The sequence below is a fragment of the Ascidiella aspersa genome, chromosome 4, assembly GCF_963924565.1.
Source record: "Ascidiella aspersa chromosome 4, kaAscAspe10.2, whole genome shotgun sequence".
NCBI classification, from domain to species: domain Eukaryota; kingdom Metazoa; phylum Chordata; class Ascidiacea; order Phlebobranchia; family Ascidiidae; genus Ascidiella; species Ascidiella aspersa.
Window position 1 is genome coordinate 1,667,194 of NC_139450.1, and position 15,588 is coordinate 1,682,781.

The 15,588-nt window shown below is 36.0% G+C and overlaps 2 protein-coding genes across 2 annotated transcripts; both read right to left on the reverse strand.

Annotated features, from left to right (window-relative positions):
- Positions 1 to 1,555: 1,555 nt before the first annotated feature.
- On the reverse strand, positions 1,556 to 2,610 carry LOC146146582 (uncharacterized). Its single transcript, XM_083386645.1, has 2 exons — positions 2,480 to 2,610; positions 1,556 to 2,062 (listed from the first exon to the last, which is right to left on the reverse strand). Exons 1-2 carry the CDS (start codon positions 2,542 to 2,544, stop codon positions 1,954 to 1,956), a joined length of 174 nt encoding a protein of 57 aa, XP_083242771.1. The 5' UTR covers positions 2,545 to 2,610; the 3' UTR covers positions 1,556 to 1,953.
- LOC146146583 (kelch-like protein 2) lies at positions 2,598 to 14,631 on the reverse strand. The gene is made up of 11 exons (XM_083386887.1): positions 14,326 to 14,631; positions 13,363 to 13,486; positions 11,974 to 12,124; positions 9,856 to 10,073; positions 9,034 to 9,180; positions 8,107 to 8,197; positions 7,182 to 7,273; positions 5,850 to 6,045; positions 4,441 to 4,584; positions 3,396 to 3,571; positions 2,598 to 2,618 (listed from the first exon to the last, which is right to left on the reverse strand). The coding sequence occupies exons 1-11, from the start codon at positions 14,400 to 14,402 to the stop codon at positions 2,598 to 2,600; spliced, it is 1,437 nt and encodes a 478-aa protein (XP_083243013.1). The 5' UTR covers positions 14,403 to 14,631.
- Between the last annotated feature and the right edge of the window lie 957 nt (positions 14,632 to 15,588).

A 15,588-nucleotide genomic window follows, 5' to 3' on the forward strand; every position in this document is an offset into this window, starting at 1 on the left:
TTCCAGCCGAATACGTAGGGTTATGTGATCCTCTCCACTGAACAGATTGCTGGAGTTGGAACAAATTACAAACTCGTATAATAAACAGTGCTATCATTCTGACTGTGCTTGCTTGTGTAGGTTTGTCGTCATGCCTGCCTCAAACTTAAGCGAAAATCAACAACTATTTTTGCAGGTAGAAAAGTTTACCAATTTAAGCAACACACTAGACAACTTAAAAAAAAAATACCGCGTGCAATCATTAAGGTAAGTTTTGGCCGCCGTGACTCGGGTAGCTTATAAAATATTATAGGCTAAGTTGCACTGAGATTTTTGAATTACTACACAATCCCACCAGCCGAAGTAGAACTATACCTACCGTCTGTTTTCGAAAAATCATGGCAGTGGAAAATTACATTTTAGTTTGGGGAATGTCCATCATTTAACATTCAAACTTTGACGTTATCTCTAAAACTTGATGCCTCCAAACATAGATCCCGGATCCGCCAGTGCAAAACGCAGCTTGAAGACATGATTTCATTAGAAATAGGGCAATGCACCCAACGATGCTATAGTCTGGTACAATTTCAACTCCGGAACTTTTCAACCCTTCAAACTATACGCGGTTATAGGCTATTAGACAGTACATAAGGCCTTTACAACCTCTAGAACAGCGGTTCTTAAACTTTTTTTACCGCGGATCCCTAAAATTTTTTTTGGCCTCGTGTGGACCACAATAGGCAACTTTTTTTAAATGACGTCATGAATTGACGTCACAATACAAATAGACTTCATAAGTCTGCTGATTTCGGTCCAGAAATGTGAAAGTATAACGGAGTTTAATGCATTCAGTGCAATACCGTTTTATTTTTAATTAAACTGTTGTGATTGATAAATTGATTACTACTTAAATATACACTTATATTTCAATTAGGCCTTCATGGACCCCCTAAAACTAGGTGACGGACCCCAGTTTAAGAACCCCTGCTCTAGAATAACGTTTGCTGCTTCTAAATAAACACACCTGTGTTAATGTAAAATTACTGATTGTACATGATAAATCTGTGCTCACAAATCAGTGTTGTAATAATGACTTAAGTCAATGTTTTCAAAATACTTCAAATTCCTTTTTTTGTTTCGGTAAAATGACTTGACTTCACGTAAACTTAAGTAATAAGGATTTTAGCTTGCCTTGCTTTTGTTATTTTTTAGTTGAGTTATTTCGCAGAATCAGACAAGTTTACCAATTTCACTTGTTTAACGTTTTTTTTTATCTTATTTAATGACTTTACGAGTTGACTTGCTCTAATAATAACTTTTGTGTTGCACCAACAACTATAAATCAGTAAATTAAAAAAAAAACTACGAGGAAGAAAAACGAAACGAAAATCATTTTTATTTCTGAATGTAAAAAAATAGGCAACAGTGAAAAGAAGAATTATAACCTTCGGCCATCACGCAGAAGAATAATAATGAAGGAACACAAAGTGAAGTGAGTGACTATGTTGCTATAAAACAGGTGCTTATTCAAATCCGGAAAATTAGTAGCCTATATTGAAAAAAATGTTTAATGCTGCGTTCGGGACTTCATAATTTTGTATTTATTGTTAACGCAAAGTAACACTGCTGAAAAATTATAAAATATAGTAAAAAAATTCTAATTTTCGAAAAAAGATTTCGAAAATGGTTTTAGGCTAAGAGTGAGTAGCCTACCCATATTTAACATGCACGTCGTAGCGCTCGATACACAACGATTAAATAATTTATCAATGCATGATGAGATTTCAAAAATAAGTGTCCCCAAAACGGTGACTGCAATAACAAGTTTTTTTATTACATAATCGTGTGCCCTGATGGTTCAAGATCAAAGTTCAAACGGAATGATCAAGCCCACATTAAAAACAAAACCACCATCCTTGATTCTTGTTTTTACTGACATCCATTATCTCTTCTGTTGTTTTCATCTCTCATCGTTCACATAGCTACAACATTGCAGTGGTTGCTGGTGGCATCTTCTGTGTCGAAACTAGTTGTCCAGATGTCGTTTTTTGGATCGTAGATCTCAACCGATTTCTCGCCAATACTGAGTGAAAACAAACGAAAGATGTATTTTGTTATATTACTTTATTACAATAGAGATTTGGGCGGCAGTCCATTTAAACGTTAAAAAGTTGAAAATTAAGTGTTTGTAAACTTTGTAGTATAATGCCTGGAGATATAGATAACATTTTTGTTTGTTTTGAACAACCCTTAATTTTCAACATGTTGAGTTATCCGAAACGCACAAGGATGTTCTGCGGAGTGATGCTTCAACATCAATTCTGACAACGACAATAGGCAACTCCCCTCTCCCTACCAACTCAAACGAGATGACTTCAAAGGTTAACACTTGGTTGCCCCAAAACGTCAATGCCAAAATGTTAACCGCTGTCGCAATGTTTCTATACTTCCTTATAAAAGAAAAACTCCAAAATCGTTCCGTTTATGTTTAAGTTCTCACCCTCCAACCACGTATATCTTTCCCCTCGATACGAAAGCTCCGTGATAGCTTCTTGCAACCTCCATTGATCGAAGCTTGGACCACTTGTCTCTCGCGGGGTCGTATCGTTCGACCGAAGCTAGACGACCGGCCGATGCATCTGAACAAATAAGGACATAACTTAGATGTTTATAGCCAGGATTTGCGAAATGCAAACGTCACATTTTCAGCATGTTACAATTTTACGCTTAGTTACAAAAACGGTTAAAAAATGATAAAAAAGAAAGGTAAAAAAACGACGGTGGCCATCTAGAAAAATAATTATAATAATATTTCAGCTTGTCATTTTTTATACCCCAAGCTACTTCAGCGCTACCTTTAAACCTGGATTCAATGCCTAAAATAAATCTCCTTTTTTTTGTCATTTTGCCCCGAAGCTGTAATGTAACGGTAAAGGATATTTTTGGCCTAAACGTCATTTTCATGCCCGCTTTTACGAAAGTTTTTTAAGTCCAGTTAAGTTATTTTGAATATATAACAAGGCAAGTTTTAGTCCAAGTCAGTTACGCAAGTCTGCAAATCAACTCACAAGTCACGTCATAAAAGTAAAACGTTAAACCATTTAGAATATGTAAACACGTTGGACAGCGATTATCAGCAGTTACGTATTAAAAAAAAAGAAAAACGCAACATATAGCAAGCACATTGTTTTGTGCAAAACTTAAGATAAAAAACTGAATTATATGAAAATTTGTTAAAATGAAAACACTTCATTTTAACCCAAGTCATTAGTCGACTTAAGTCAAGTCAAGTCATTTTGCCCATATGACTTAAGTCAAGTCATTTAAAAACAATGACTTAAGTGCACTTAGGTCAAGCCATTTACCTAAATCATTACAACACTGTGGAGCGGTCAATAAAAAGGATGCCTAATTACTCTAGTTAACTTACTGTAGCCTCCTATGGCGTAAATGTATTTATCAAACACAACAGCAGCCAATCCACTTCTCCGTTCATTCATGAACGAGATTTCAGAGGATCGTCCATCCTCGAATCGTTCGCAAGTGTCCAGGGGTTGTTTACCACCTGAACCTCCGAGAATGTATATTGCATCTGCAACGAAAGAATTAAATTAACGATACCTACACAAATATACGATACGTAGACATGCGTCATGCGTGTACATTACAACAACTCTTATCTAGCCCTCTGAAGTCGTTTTTTAAGCAACGTTGTTACTGTTTTTTCCTCGTATTCGTAGTTCAGTTGGTACAGCGACGGTCCCGGTATGACCGAGGTCGTGAGTTCGAACCTCACCGCAGACAAGTTTTACGAACAGAATATAGCAGGTAACGGTACAATGGTTGTTTCTCGACTCGCTGCCCTCTGAGCCTAGGTAGCTCAGTTGGTAGAGCTACCCCGGTATATACAGGTTTGTTGTTATTAACCTCACCCGCAGACTAGTTTTCCAGCCTGACCTTGCTTTTTCGCAAATCCTTAATTGTTCCACTTATTTTGCTGGTCTATTTAAGGTTCCCGGAGCTCCAGGTAATGCTGTTCAATTCCGAATATTAAACAACGCGGTATGATCATTTTTATCGGCAAAATTAAAAGACAATCCGTGTTTGTTTCTCAACTATAGCTCCTAGTTCAACCCAAAATCGTATCGAGCTACATAATTATAAGACATCGTTGTAATTAATTTGCTTAAACTTCATCATAAAACTTGACGGTAAAATTACATTCAACAACAAAACAAAAAATGACGTTTTACACCAAATATCTCCTCAACATTTGGAAATCGAAATATTAATAGCGTGCCGAAAAAACAAAAAAAACTTTTAAAAGGGCATTGATTCTGTTATTCTCAGTCAACAGTTTCGCACACCAATAAGTCGGTAGCAGTGTGATTTAATTCCAATTAAAAGTGGAATTGATTAAATTGAGAGCACAGTATTACTCGATCTCAAATATAGACTAACTTTTAAAAGGCACCATGGCGTGACTCGAACGCTTGTACAACATCTCAGGTCCTTTTGTCCAAGTGTTTTGCTTTGCGTTATATACAACCGTTGTCGATAAAACTTCGTCGCCGATATCACGACCTCCAGACAAGTAGATGGTACCTTGGTCATAAAAACGTTTTCCATTTAAATGTAAAGTACAGTATATGACCGTTGATAGGGTGTGGCGATAAAAGTACACCTTACCGCGGAAAAGTAATTTTTTGATAGAATTAAGTAAAACTTAAAAAACGAAAACTAGAGCTTTTTTAACGTAAAAAAATTAACTTTGGAGAAAAAAAATTCAAACTTAACAACATCGATTGAAGAAAATGTTAAGTTTTTAAATGTAATTAAACCCTTTAATAACCCAGCGAAAGGTTAAATGTTCTGCATCTAGCGGTAAATTTAACAGTATTAATTCGCTCAATCATGTCGCCAAAACATTCCGAGCCTTTCTACAAATGCAGTTCTCTTGCAAATTTAAAATCCAGTTTAGTGCGAATAAAAAAAAATTGCCATTCCTACGTATCTAGATCAGGGGGGTCATCAAACTTTTTACCAAAGGGACGGATAACTGTACGAATATACGTTCGCTGGCCGGATATATATTTTCTATCGAACTTTATTAAATTAATTATCGTTATACGAAGGACATAGAAATTCAATTTAAATGGAAAGTACGTTATATGACCGTTTTTAGGCTATAAAATGTGGCGATCAAAGTGTTCACCTTACGACGAAAAAGTAGTTTTATGATAACATGAGACTACGAAAAAAAAACGAAAAGGTAAATTTAAAAAAATTACCGCTAAAAATTTTTTCCTTCAAGCAAAAAATTCAAACCTAACAACATGAATTTAAACAAAAGGCCAACATCTTAGTCAGTAAATAATAATAAAAAAAAAATAAAAAAATAATAATAATAAAAAAATAATATATTTACAATAATCATAAAACTTTTTACCAAAGGGATGAATTTCTGTACGAATATACGATCGCTGGCCGGATATATATTTTCTATCGAACTTTATTAAATTAATTATCGCTATACGAAGGACATAGAAATATCGCCTGATGTTATGATGATTGAATATCTTCGGCGATTACGCACTGGTGACATCAGACGTGCTTTAATTTATTGAAGTCCTCCAGTTTTAGAGCATAATGGTTTGAGGTTGTAGTAAGAAGTAATAAGAATATCAAAGCCCATACAGAAGTAGGAAGCATTTTGAACGTTTCGAATAACTCTTTATTCATTTTCAACATCAATGTTGATGTTGTTGAAAATGAATAAAGAGTTAGTGAAAATGAATAAAACGTTCAAAATGTTACCTACTTCTGTATGGGCTTTGATATTCTTATTACGATTTCCAGTTTTCATATACCGTTTGATGATGATGCGACGGCCGCAAGTCTCCGAGCTTCTGGCATATCAGCTGCTTTCTTCCAACGTGTTTTACAGGTTAGGTCAAATATCTCGCAGCACTTTTGCGGTCTCCTGTTGTCGCCGTATCCTCCAAAAGTCAAGATCGTGTTTCCACATTTCACTGAGGAAGCCTGGTAGCGCGACACCGCCAGTTGCTGTCAGCAAAAACAAAGACACAGCTGGCATTTTATTTCAATAAAGTGACTGGTTCCCTATGGATGCCTTATCTAATTTAGTACAATCCTGCATTTTTTCCTAGGGAAATCTGTTTTTTTGGGGGGCAGCATAACTAAAATCTAAATTAACTAAACGTTTACCCAATACTTACCCTATAATTATTATACTCATCACCACAAACAAACGGTTAAAATGTTTACCTTTTACCTTCTGTCTTGCACAGTTTTAACTCAGGCCCTACCTTCGTGGCGGCACCAGATCCCTAGTGGGATCAAGTTGTCGGAAAACTATAGTCTTAGACACTACCAACGTAATCAGGAGTTCCCGGCCCCTTCTCGGCCAATGGAAAGAACCCAGCCACTACCCTTACGCACTTCCTTTTACTTAGTTTCTCTTAGTTAAGTCCACCATTGTTGGACAAAAGAAAAAAAAGACACAGCTATAGGTAAAGTGACAAGGCGTTTCGAAGCAGGCTTAGTAACGAAAACAAAGCTAGACTGATCGACTAAAGATCGGTGTTGGTCTTTGATAAGCTTTTTACTAAGAAGGTCTAAATGTATTTTATTTTAGGGGTGAAAGCAACTTTCTTACCAGAAAGATAACTTTTTTACCGGGACATTTGAAAATTTCCAGAAATGACGTCACAAGATAACATGATAACGGGACGACTAATGCTAACACAAGTGATCGCAGGAATCCTGAGGTTACCGTTCGATATATAGTGCAGAGATATGCAACTGAAATTTTAGTTTAAATGCATTCAAGAAAATGGCTGGACAAGCAAAAAATATCATTTTTACTGATGCTATGCTCCAAAAAACATATTTTACAGATACTATGCACCAAAAAAACATATTTTAAGGATACTATGCACCAAAGATTATTTTACCAGTCTTTCACCACTGATATTGCTCCTTAGGATTACATGATTAAATTCCGTCTGAAAACACAAACTTCACACTGACAAATTAAAAACGCCAATTTGAAACACAAAAAAGGTTATTTTTCAAATTACGAAAGGTTTGGCGAAACTCTTGACAAATGTTTGAGGCACATATAGTTTAAGAAACACTGAATTAAAATGGTAAAAAAACTATTGATTTTATTCCCTTACCGGAAGTATTTCATGTTCTCCGTCTTTAATGTCATACTTGACAAATTGTTTTTGCGAATTTTCACCTCCAATCGTGAAAAAGAACAATGCTTCTGTAAAAACAATATTGCGTTAAATTTATTTTAATTCAGTTTTATAATGTTTTGAGTGGACGAAAATGTTTTTTATTCTCTAAATTGATAAATGTTTGATAGCGTGTTTTGTATTTTTATACGCTATTATCACCTTTCGAGATTTGGTAAAAATGGAAGTGAATGGAATACCAAAGTAAGGACGGTAAACACTATGTATCTTAAAAGGTCGCGTAAATCGACATTAACTGATGATGATACAAGGAGGTATAGAAACGTCTCAATCTAGACCAGTGATTCCCAAACTGTGTGCCGCGGCACACTATTGTGCCTTGAGAGATTGTCAAGTGTGCCGCGAAACTTTTTTCTAATTTTGGAAAATAGAGTATTTGTATTAGCAATAGGCATACGCGCAAGCATTTTAGACTTAAATGCGCACTACCCATTACAAACTAATCATATTGAAATATTTACATTTAGGTTGTCGTGTGTTAAGGGCGATTTTAAAACGACTTTATTGCTGTTCTGTTCTGTGAAAAGCGTGCCGCAAAATATTTAAGACATTTTAGTGTGCCGCGAGCCGAAAAAGTTTGGGAACCACTGATCTAGACTGTAGATTGTGTCGATCTTTTTGGCGTTAAAATTCGTTATAATATTATAAACTACGTTTGAAAACGGAAAAAATCTTTAAAATACCATTTGAAAGTTACACGTTAATAATTTAGCTATTTGTTTTTAATCATATGTTTTAGTTGTTTGAATTTACAGATCATAGTAGTCTTAATTCGCTTAACGCTGGTGTTTGTGTTTAAACGCCTATTATCGACACAGCTATTTTTATTTTTACATCTCACCTGTCAAATCACGTTGTCTTAGTGGCACGTTTTGTAGCACAATGGAATCCAACACAGCACTGCTACACTGAGCATTCTCTCTTACAAGAGCCTATAGTAAAAGACAAATATTGAATTTTTTTAGTTCAATGTACGGCATTGTATTGCAAAATATTCGATTAGATGTAGTCGTGCACTGCAGGAATAGCTACAAATGTAAATACAATAATTGCCAGAATTGCTTAAAACAGTTAATGAATTAAGTCAATAACTTCTTTAGCACAAGTCACTGCTTTCAAACAACTTGATTTGACTTTAGTCTTTCGGACAAATGACTTGACTTGGACTTATTGGGTTAAATGACTGGCGTTAAATTAAGTACTTTCATCATGCATTTTTTATTGAAATTAGGTTGTTAAACTTATTTTTTGCACATAAAACAATTGACTCGTTTTTTATTTTTAGTCAGGTTAGGAGTCATAATCGGGCGAGTTTACCAAATTTATTAGTTTAACTTTTTTTACATCATTGACTTGATTTAAAGTTGAATTGCCCAAATTAGGACTTGACAGACTTATCACACAATTTTGTAAAATAAATTCGACATTCATAGAGTTTTCAAATAAAAGTTTTAGCTTTTTAAAATACCTAAAATTGGATTGCCCGACGTTTTTTTAAATAAATCGCGAAAAAAAGTATAAACACAGTGGTCAACACGATAAAGTAGTTAAAAATTGTTTTTCAAGGTTACTTTTTTAACATATAACTTACGCTGCACATAAACTAAACTGAAAGACTTAAAAAAAAGTAGGTTTTTTCGAGAACTTTTCAATACGCAAATTAATTCAAATGCAATCAAAGACTTGAAAATATTGAAAGACTTCGTTGCAACTCTGCTGGACTTATTTTTTTTTATATTTGACTTGGACTTGTAATTTAATCACTAACCTCAGTCACAACAGTGGACCTCAAAAATTCACTGGAAAACGTTGAAAGGTCGATTTGAGAAAATAGCTTCACAAACGATTCCCTTCGGTTTGTAGGGTCGTGGTTGACCCACTCAATGACACCAACGTAAGCCGCTTCGCCGAGTAGCTGAATAAGTCAATCATCAGTTATTTTAAATCCAAGAGGTTCAAAATCAATTTTTTTGGTCAAAATTAGGCTTTTTGCTAAAGAACTGTGGTCATATCCTCCAAAAACAGACTTTTATTTTCACAAACCACAATAGACTTTAATTTATATAACAATAATATAAAAACTCCTGTGATAAATAGGATGCTCGTCCAAAAATTTTAATTATGAAATCCCAATTTATAGTTTTAAATTAGGAGCAGTTTCACAATAATTATTAGTTAGTCTGTATCAGAACGTTAAATTTCATCGTTATTGCTTAACTGCCATGCATTGTATGTCACAAATAACTGTTTCTACTTGTTAATTCCGTCTGTCTACAGTTTCGTAACGTTGGGTCTGGAAATAATATAGAATTTCTGAGGATATATGCGCAGGGGTGAATATCATTTTAACACCAGAATAAAATTAACCCCTACAGGGAAATTGTTTGAAATTTGTTATCACAAAACAAACATAAAATAACTAGGTAAAAGAGATCAGTTGACACTAAATAGAACTCTAATTCAAGGCCTCTGAAAACACCCGATTCGTCACTTCTATATGTCATCACCACGTTTCTAGTAGAGATATCATATCAAGATTATCACAGCAATTTGTACAAAAAAAAACACGTTACGAACAGAAATGACAAACCTTGGCTTTCTCGATTTCCATAATTGATTCAACTTCTTCGATTTTTAGTCGTTTAAAGTCGTCATGTTGCACAATCTCAGCAAAGTTGTCCTCAACAACCCGGTTGCTTTTGTTTACAACTTGGGTAAGGTTGTAGCTCAAAGCGTAAGACCGAAACATGAGGCAATTATCCACGTCCACAAATTCGAGCATAAACGCTTCACATTCGCTTTTAAGATCTATATTTATACACTTTAGTTAAATGCAGTGTTGTAAACAAGTCATTTTGAAATGACTTAAGTCCAAGTCAAATAAAACAAGCCAAGTACCAATCAAGTCATTCAGAGAGTCAACCCCAAGTCATAAAAGTTAAACGTTAAACTATTAAAATTGTTAAACTAGTCCGATAATGAGCAACAGTTCAACTAAAATATAACACAAACGTAATTTACAGCAATCAAATTGTTTCGTGCAAAACTGGAGATAAATTGTAATGAAAAACACGTAATCCCAAGATATTTGATAAATGATTAAGAACAAGCCAAGCCATTTGTCCAAAAGACTTAAGTCAAGTCAAGTCATTTTGGTCAAAAGACTCAAGTCAAGTCAAGTCATTTTGGTACAATGACTGAAGTCATTACAACACTGGTCAAGTGTACCATAACAAGTTTTATAATGTGAGCCATATCTAAGGAAAAACTTCAAACGTCGAAACCTAAATATCGCATCACATATAACAGTAGAAATATCGGTTTCGAATCTTTGTGCTAGGGATGTCCGATAATATCGGATCGGAGCCGATACCCGATGCCAAGTGGTAGTATCGGTTATCGTCCGATAATATCGGATCGGAGCCGATACCCGATGCCAAGTGGTAGTATCGGTTATCGTCCGATAATATCGGATCGGAGCCGATACCCGATGCCAAGTGGTAGTATCGGTTATCGTCCGATAATATCGGATCGGAGCCGATACCCGATGCCAAGTGGTAGTATCGTTGTTCGTCCGATAATATCGGATCGGAGCCGATACCCGATGCCAAGTGGTAGTATCGGTTATCGTCCGATAATATCGGATCGGAGCCGATACCCGATGCCAAGTGGTAGTATCGTTGTTCGTCCGATAATATCGGATCGGATCCGATACCCGGTGCCAAGTGGTAGTATCGGTACTCGTCCGATAATATCGGATCGGAGCCGATACCCGATACCAAGTGGTAGTATCGGTACTCGTCCGATAATATCGGATCGGAGCCGATACCCGGTGCCAAGTGGTAGTATCGGTTATCGTCCGATAATATCGGATCGGAGCCGATACCCGATGCCAAGTGGTAGTATCGTTGTTCGTCCGATAATATCGGATCGGAGCCGATACCCGATGCCAAGTGGTAGTATCGGTTATCGTCCGATAATATCGGATCGGTGCCGATACCCGGCGCTAAGTGGTAGTATCGTTGTTCGTCCGATACTAGGTGGTATCGGCGGCGATTTGCGATCTAACGTATAAATATTTTTCGTGAAACTTAAATTAATGAAAAAGAACTTAAGGTAAGTAACTTAACTTCTTGACACTATCGCATATTTTAACCTGGAAAAAGAGCCTTTAAACACTTAATTTTATCCACTTTGTTTGTTTAGGCATAGTAATGACGTCATTTGGTATCGGATCGCGATAGTTTTCGTCCAAAATATCGGGTATCGGAATAAAACGTCAAATATCGCACATTCCCTGTTTGTAACATCGGCAAGACAATGCCAACAAGCAATGTGCTGATGACGTAAGTCAATAAGTTGGCATTGGTGCACTTAAGTCACTGATTTTTATTTTTTTTGCTTGACTTTGATTTGCCGTTTAGTTAAATGACTCTAATTGATCTTAAGTGTAATTTATCGTAATTATTTAAAGGTTTACTAGTTGCGCTCTTTTTAAAAACGTTAACAACGCACTGCCTGATAGAACAATATTTAACCTTTCAAATTAAATAGCAGGTGTATTTTGGGGACACTATGATCTGTAATGCAGCTTGATAATAAAATACAAAGCCAAAAAGTAAATCGACAGCATCTTGATAATTAAGACGTTTCGATACGAGCTTGTATCATCTTCAGTTAAAGGTTTATTTTGTCCTTTAAATCGTACCTAGTAGCTCCGTGTAATCGGCTGCTTCTATGATATCCGTGACATTAGAGGTCGAAATATCCGCGTCACCAGTGTAGCAATAATCGAGGATCCTCTCGAATCGGTAATCGTCCATGTCGATGTTCACCACCGCCGCATATTTTTCTTTCATCTGAACAACGAAGGTATAATTTAGATGCCAAACTGAGTTAATCGCGCAGCGAGTTTTAAAGGTCGGCACTGTGCGGTGAGCATGTCCGATAATATCGGATCGGAGCCGATACCCGATACCAAGTGGTAGTATCGGTACTCGTCCGATAATATCGGATCGGAGCCGATACCTGATGCCAAGTGGTAGTATCGGTACTCGTCCGATAATATCGGATCGGAGCCGATACCCGATGCCAAGTGGTAGTATCGGTACTCGTCCGATAATATCGGATCGGAGCAGATACCCGATACCAAGTGGTAGTATCGGTACTCGTCCGATAATATCGGATCGGAGCCGATACCCGATGCCAAGTGGTAGTATCGGTACTCGTCCGATAATATCGGATCGGAGCAGATACCCGATACCAAGTGGTAGTATCGGTACTCGCCCGATAATATCGGATCGGAGCCGATACCCGATGCCAAGTGGTAGTATCGGTACTCGTCCGATAATATCGGATCGGAGCCGATACTTGATGCCAAGTGGTAGTATCGGTGTTCGTCCGATACTACGATGGTATCGGTGCCGATCCGATACTAAATTAATAATTAAGTATAAACATGAACTTGAGGTAACTAATTTTTTTTTGCGCTAGAGCAAATCTGGACCAAATAATCGGGGAAAATGTCTTTGAACGTTTTAATTTCATCTCTTTTGCTTGACTAAGCACAGCTATGACGTCATTTGGTATCGGATCGCGATATTTTTTGTCAAAATATCGGTATCGGAACAAGATGTCAAGTATCGGACATCCCTAGTCGGTAGTAAGGCTTCTTCAATTTTTATACAAAGTTTTTATCTATAATAACTGTAATTTGTGATATTTGGCGATGCAAAGAAAAATTAATGCAAAACAAAAATCCTAAAAAAAAATGGAAGCTCTCATTTAGATATTGTTCATAAATATTATAGGGCTAACGCAGCCTTATTTTTTGGATGAATGCCTTGTCTAAACTCACTGGACTTCATTATTTAATTAAGCAGGATTTGTCAGTTATGTATATATTAGTTATATTAGTTAAGTATAACGTGTTATAAGTATAAAAGTTCTAACTGTATCAGTTAACGAAAAATAAGTGACTTGCATTTAAAAACAAATTTAAGGCCGTTAAAATTAAGTTACTTAAATTTGTTTAAAATTACATTTAAGCAAGTTGCCTAAATAACCTGAACCTTTGTTTATTTCATCCACAGTTTACCTCAGTTGTGAATAACTTTTCAAAAAACTTCGATCTGAGGCCAAGCATGGCTCTGTGAGCATCGTAGCGCTTTTCCCGCGCTTGAATTATGACGTCACAAAACAACTTCCTGTCGTTTCGATCGCTGAACAAAAGTAACAATGAGCAAAACCGCAGTCGTCAAAACATAATGCCTAAGCGGAAAATACTTTAACCAATTGCTGGCCATAGGCGTGTACAGGGTTTTTTTTCAAGGTTTGGTTTGGGTGACCGCTAAGTAGTTTTAAGAGACCGCAAGTGTTTCATTTATGTTTCCACACGTAAAAACTAATCATTATGCGCCATAAATCAGAAATAAACATTGACGAGTATCGAAGGTGCACACTGCACTTCTTTTGTGAATAACTCTTTGATTCAGCTGTTAGCTGTACCTCCACTTATTATTTGTTCCGGACGTGAACTATTGATCGTAGGCTATATTCGTATTATCGACAAGACATAGCGAGAAACAACCATTACTTTTCTACTGTAGTTGCAAGTCCAAATCTTGGGCAAACGCTGGAGAAATTAAAAAAAACACCTTAAAAAAACACTGGGCGTGTAGCATTTAGAAGTACCACAACAGTCGATCACAGGCGTGCCATACCTTCAATTGTTATGCGCTGTTACGTCACAAACGATGTAGGTAATATTACGCGTACTATACTTATTAACTTTTTAGTCATTTTGCTTTTTGAATGTTTTTTTAGTATTGCGTTAACACTCAGTCAGTTGCTGCTCGAAACGGCTTGCACACTTTGCTAGCATTATTATTTGTGTTCGATACGGCAGTTCATACAATTGACCAACCCTAACCCAAATAAATAGCTGCAGTAAGCATTATGCCATAGTTTATCCTGCCTAACTTTTGGTCAACGTATTTTCCGACCTATGTAGGTTCCTATCATACGGTACAGATAACTTAGCAAAAAACAACTGTCTTACCAATTGAACATCTTTGCAACTTTATTTCCAAATAGCTTTTCACCCATCTTATCGCCGTCATTGAAAAGAGTCGACATTTCTAAGGTTTCAAATGTACTCAATACAATAACTAGTTCAAAGCCCCTTCAGTACTTTTAAACTTAGCTAGACTGCAATTGCTGCTCTGTTGCAACAGCACTACAACAGTTGTGTCGGTAGTCTAGCAAATATTACCTAAACTAGATACTAGTCCTACAATACAATCTACCTGAACTATGCAAACATCAGGTAACGAATTTTTATTTGCACGTTTTTGGACGCAGCACAACTATGTCTACTGGCTGGGGAAAACACAATCAGTATAGTTCCTTTTTTTTAACAAATGCGTCATGCTTGGTTGGTATAACCAGTCAAACGTAACCGAACTCATAAAATAAAAAATATAAACGTCCAGTTGAAAGATCCAATCTATTGATGCAGGGTATAAAGTGATAATAAAACGAATAACGCTATGGAAAATGCTCGTACGCAACATGTACAGTTTTTACGATGGTTTGCTTAGTTGGGACCTGTTTTTGACGTCGTAGTAGGTGTATTTTCTGTAGGCTAATTGACTGACATTGCTAATACTGTTTTCCAGTGTTGTTAATAAGTTATTTTGGAATGATGCAAGTCCCATTCAAGACATTTGTTCAAGTCAAGTATTTTTTTTAAAAAAGGTAAACTATTTCAAAAGAATAAAAATATCAAGAAATCGATATTGCTTTTAAAATATTTTTTTGTTTTGCCAGTTTTCTCGTTTGTAAAACTTGACAAAAATCTTTTTAAGAAATTACCGCTTCTCTACCAATTTTTTATTATTTTTATTGCAAAAAGCATAAAAATTCCGCGTTAGCAAGTTCGCGCTTTATAACTATAGGTGCTGATAACTCAAAACAGGGGTTAACAAACTACGGTAGCTGTGTCTATTTTTCCATAATGAAGACCAAATACAATTGTTGTCGGAAGTAATTCAAAACTAGAATCTGAATTATAAAAAAAAAAATAGAATCTGATAAACTTTTAAACCATTCGACAATTTATGAAGGCTCACAACAGTTTAGGTTGCATTTTTTTTTATTTTATTCATATAACGATAATTAATTTAATAAACTTTAGTAGAAAGAGAGTGGCCCAAATAATAGATAAAAGATTCATTATTTTATTTGCATACGTTTCGGCAAGTGCTTATGCCATCTAAGTTAATAAAGTTCAACAAAAAATGTATAGCCGGTCCACGATGGT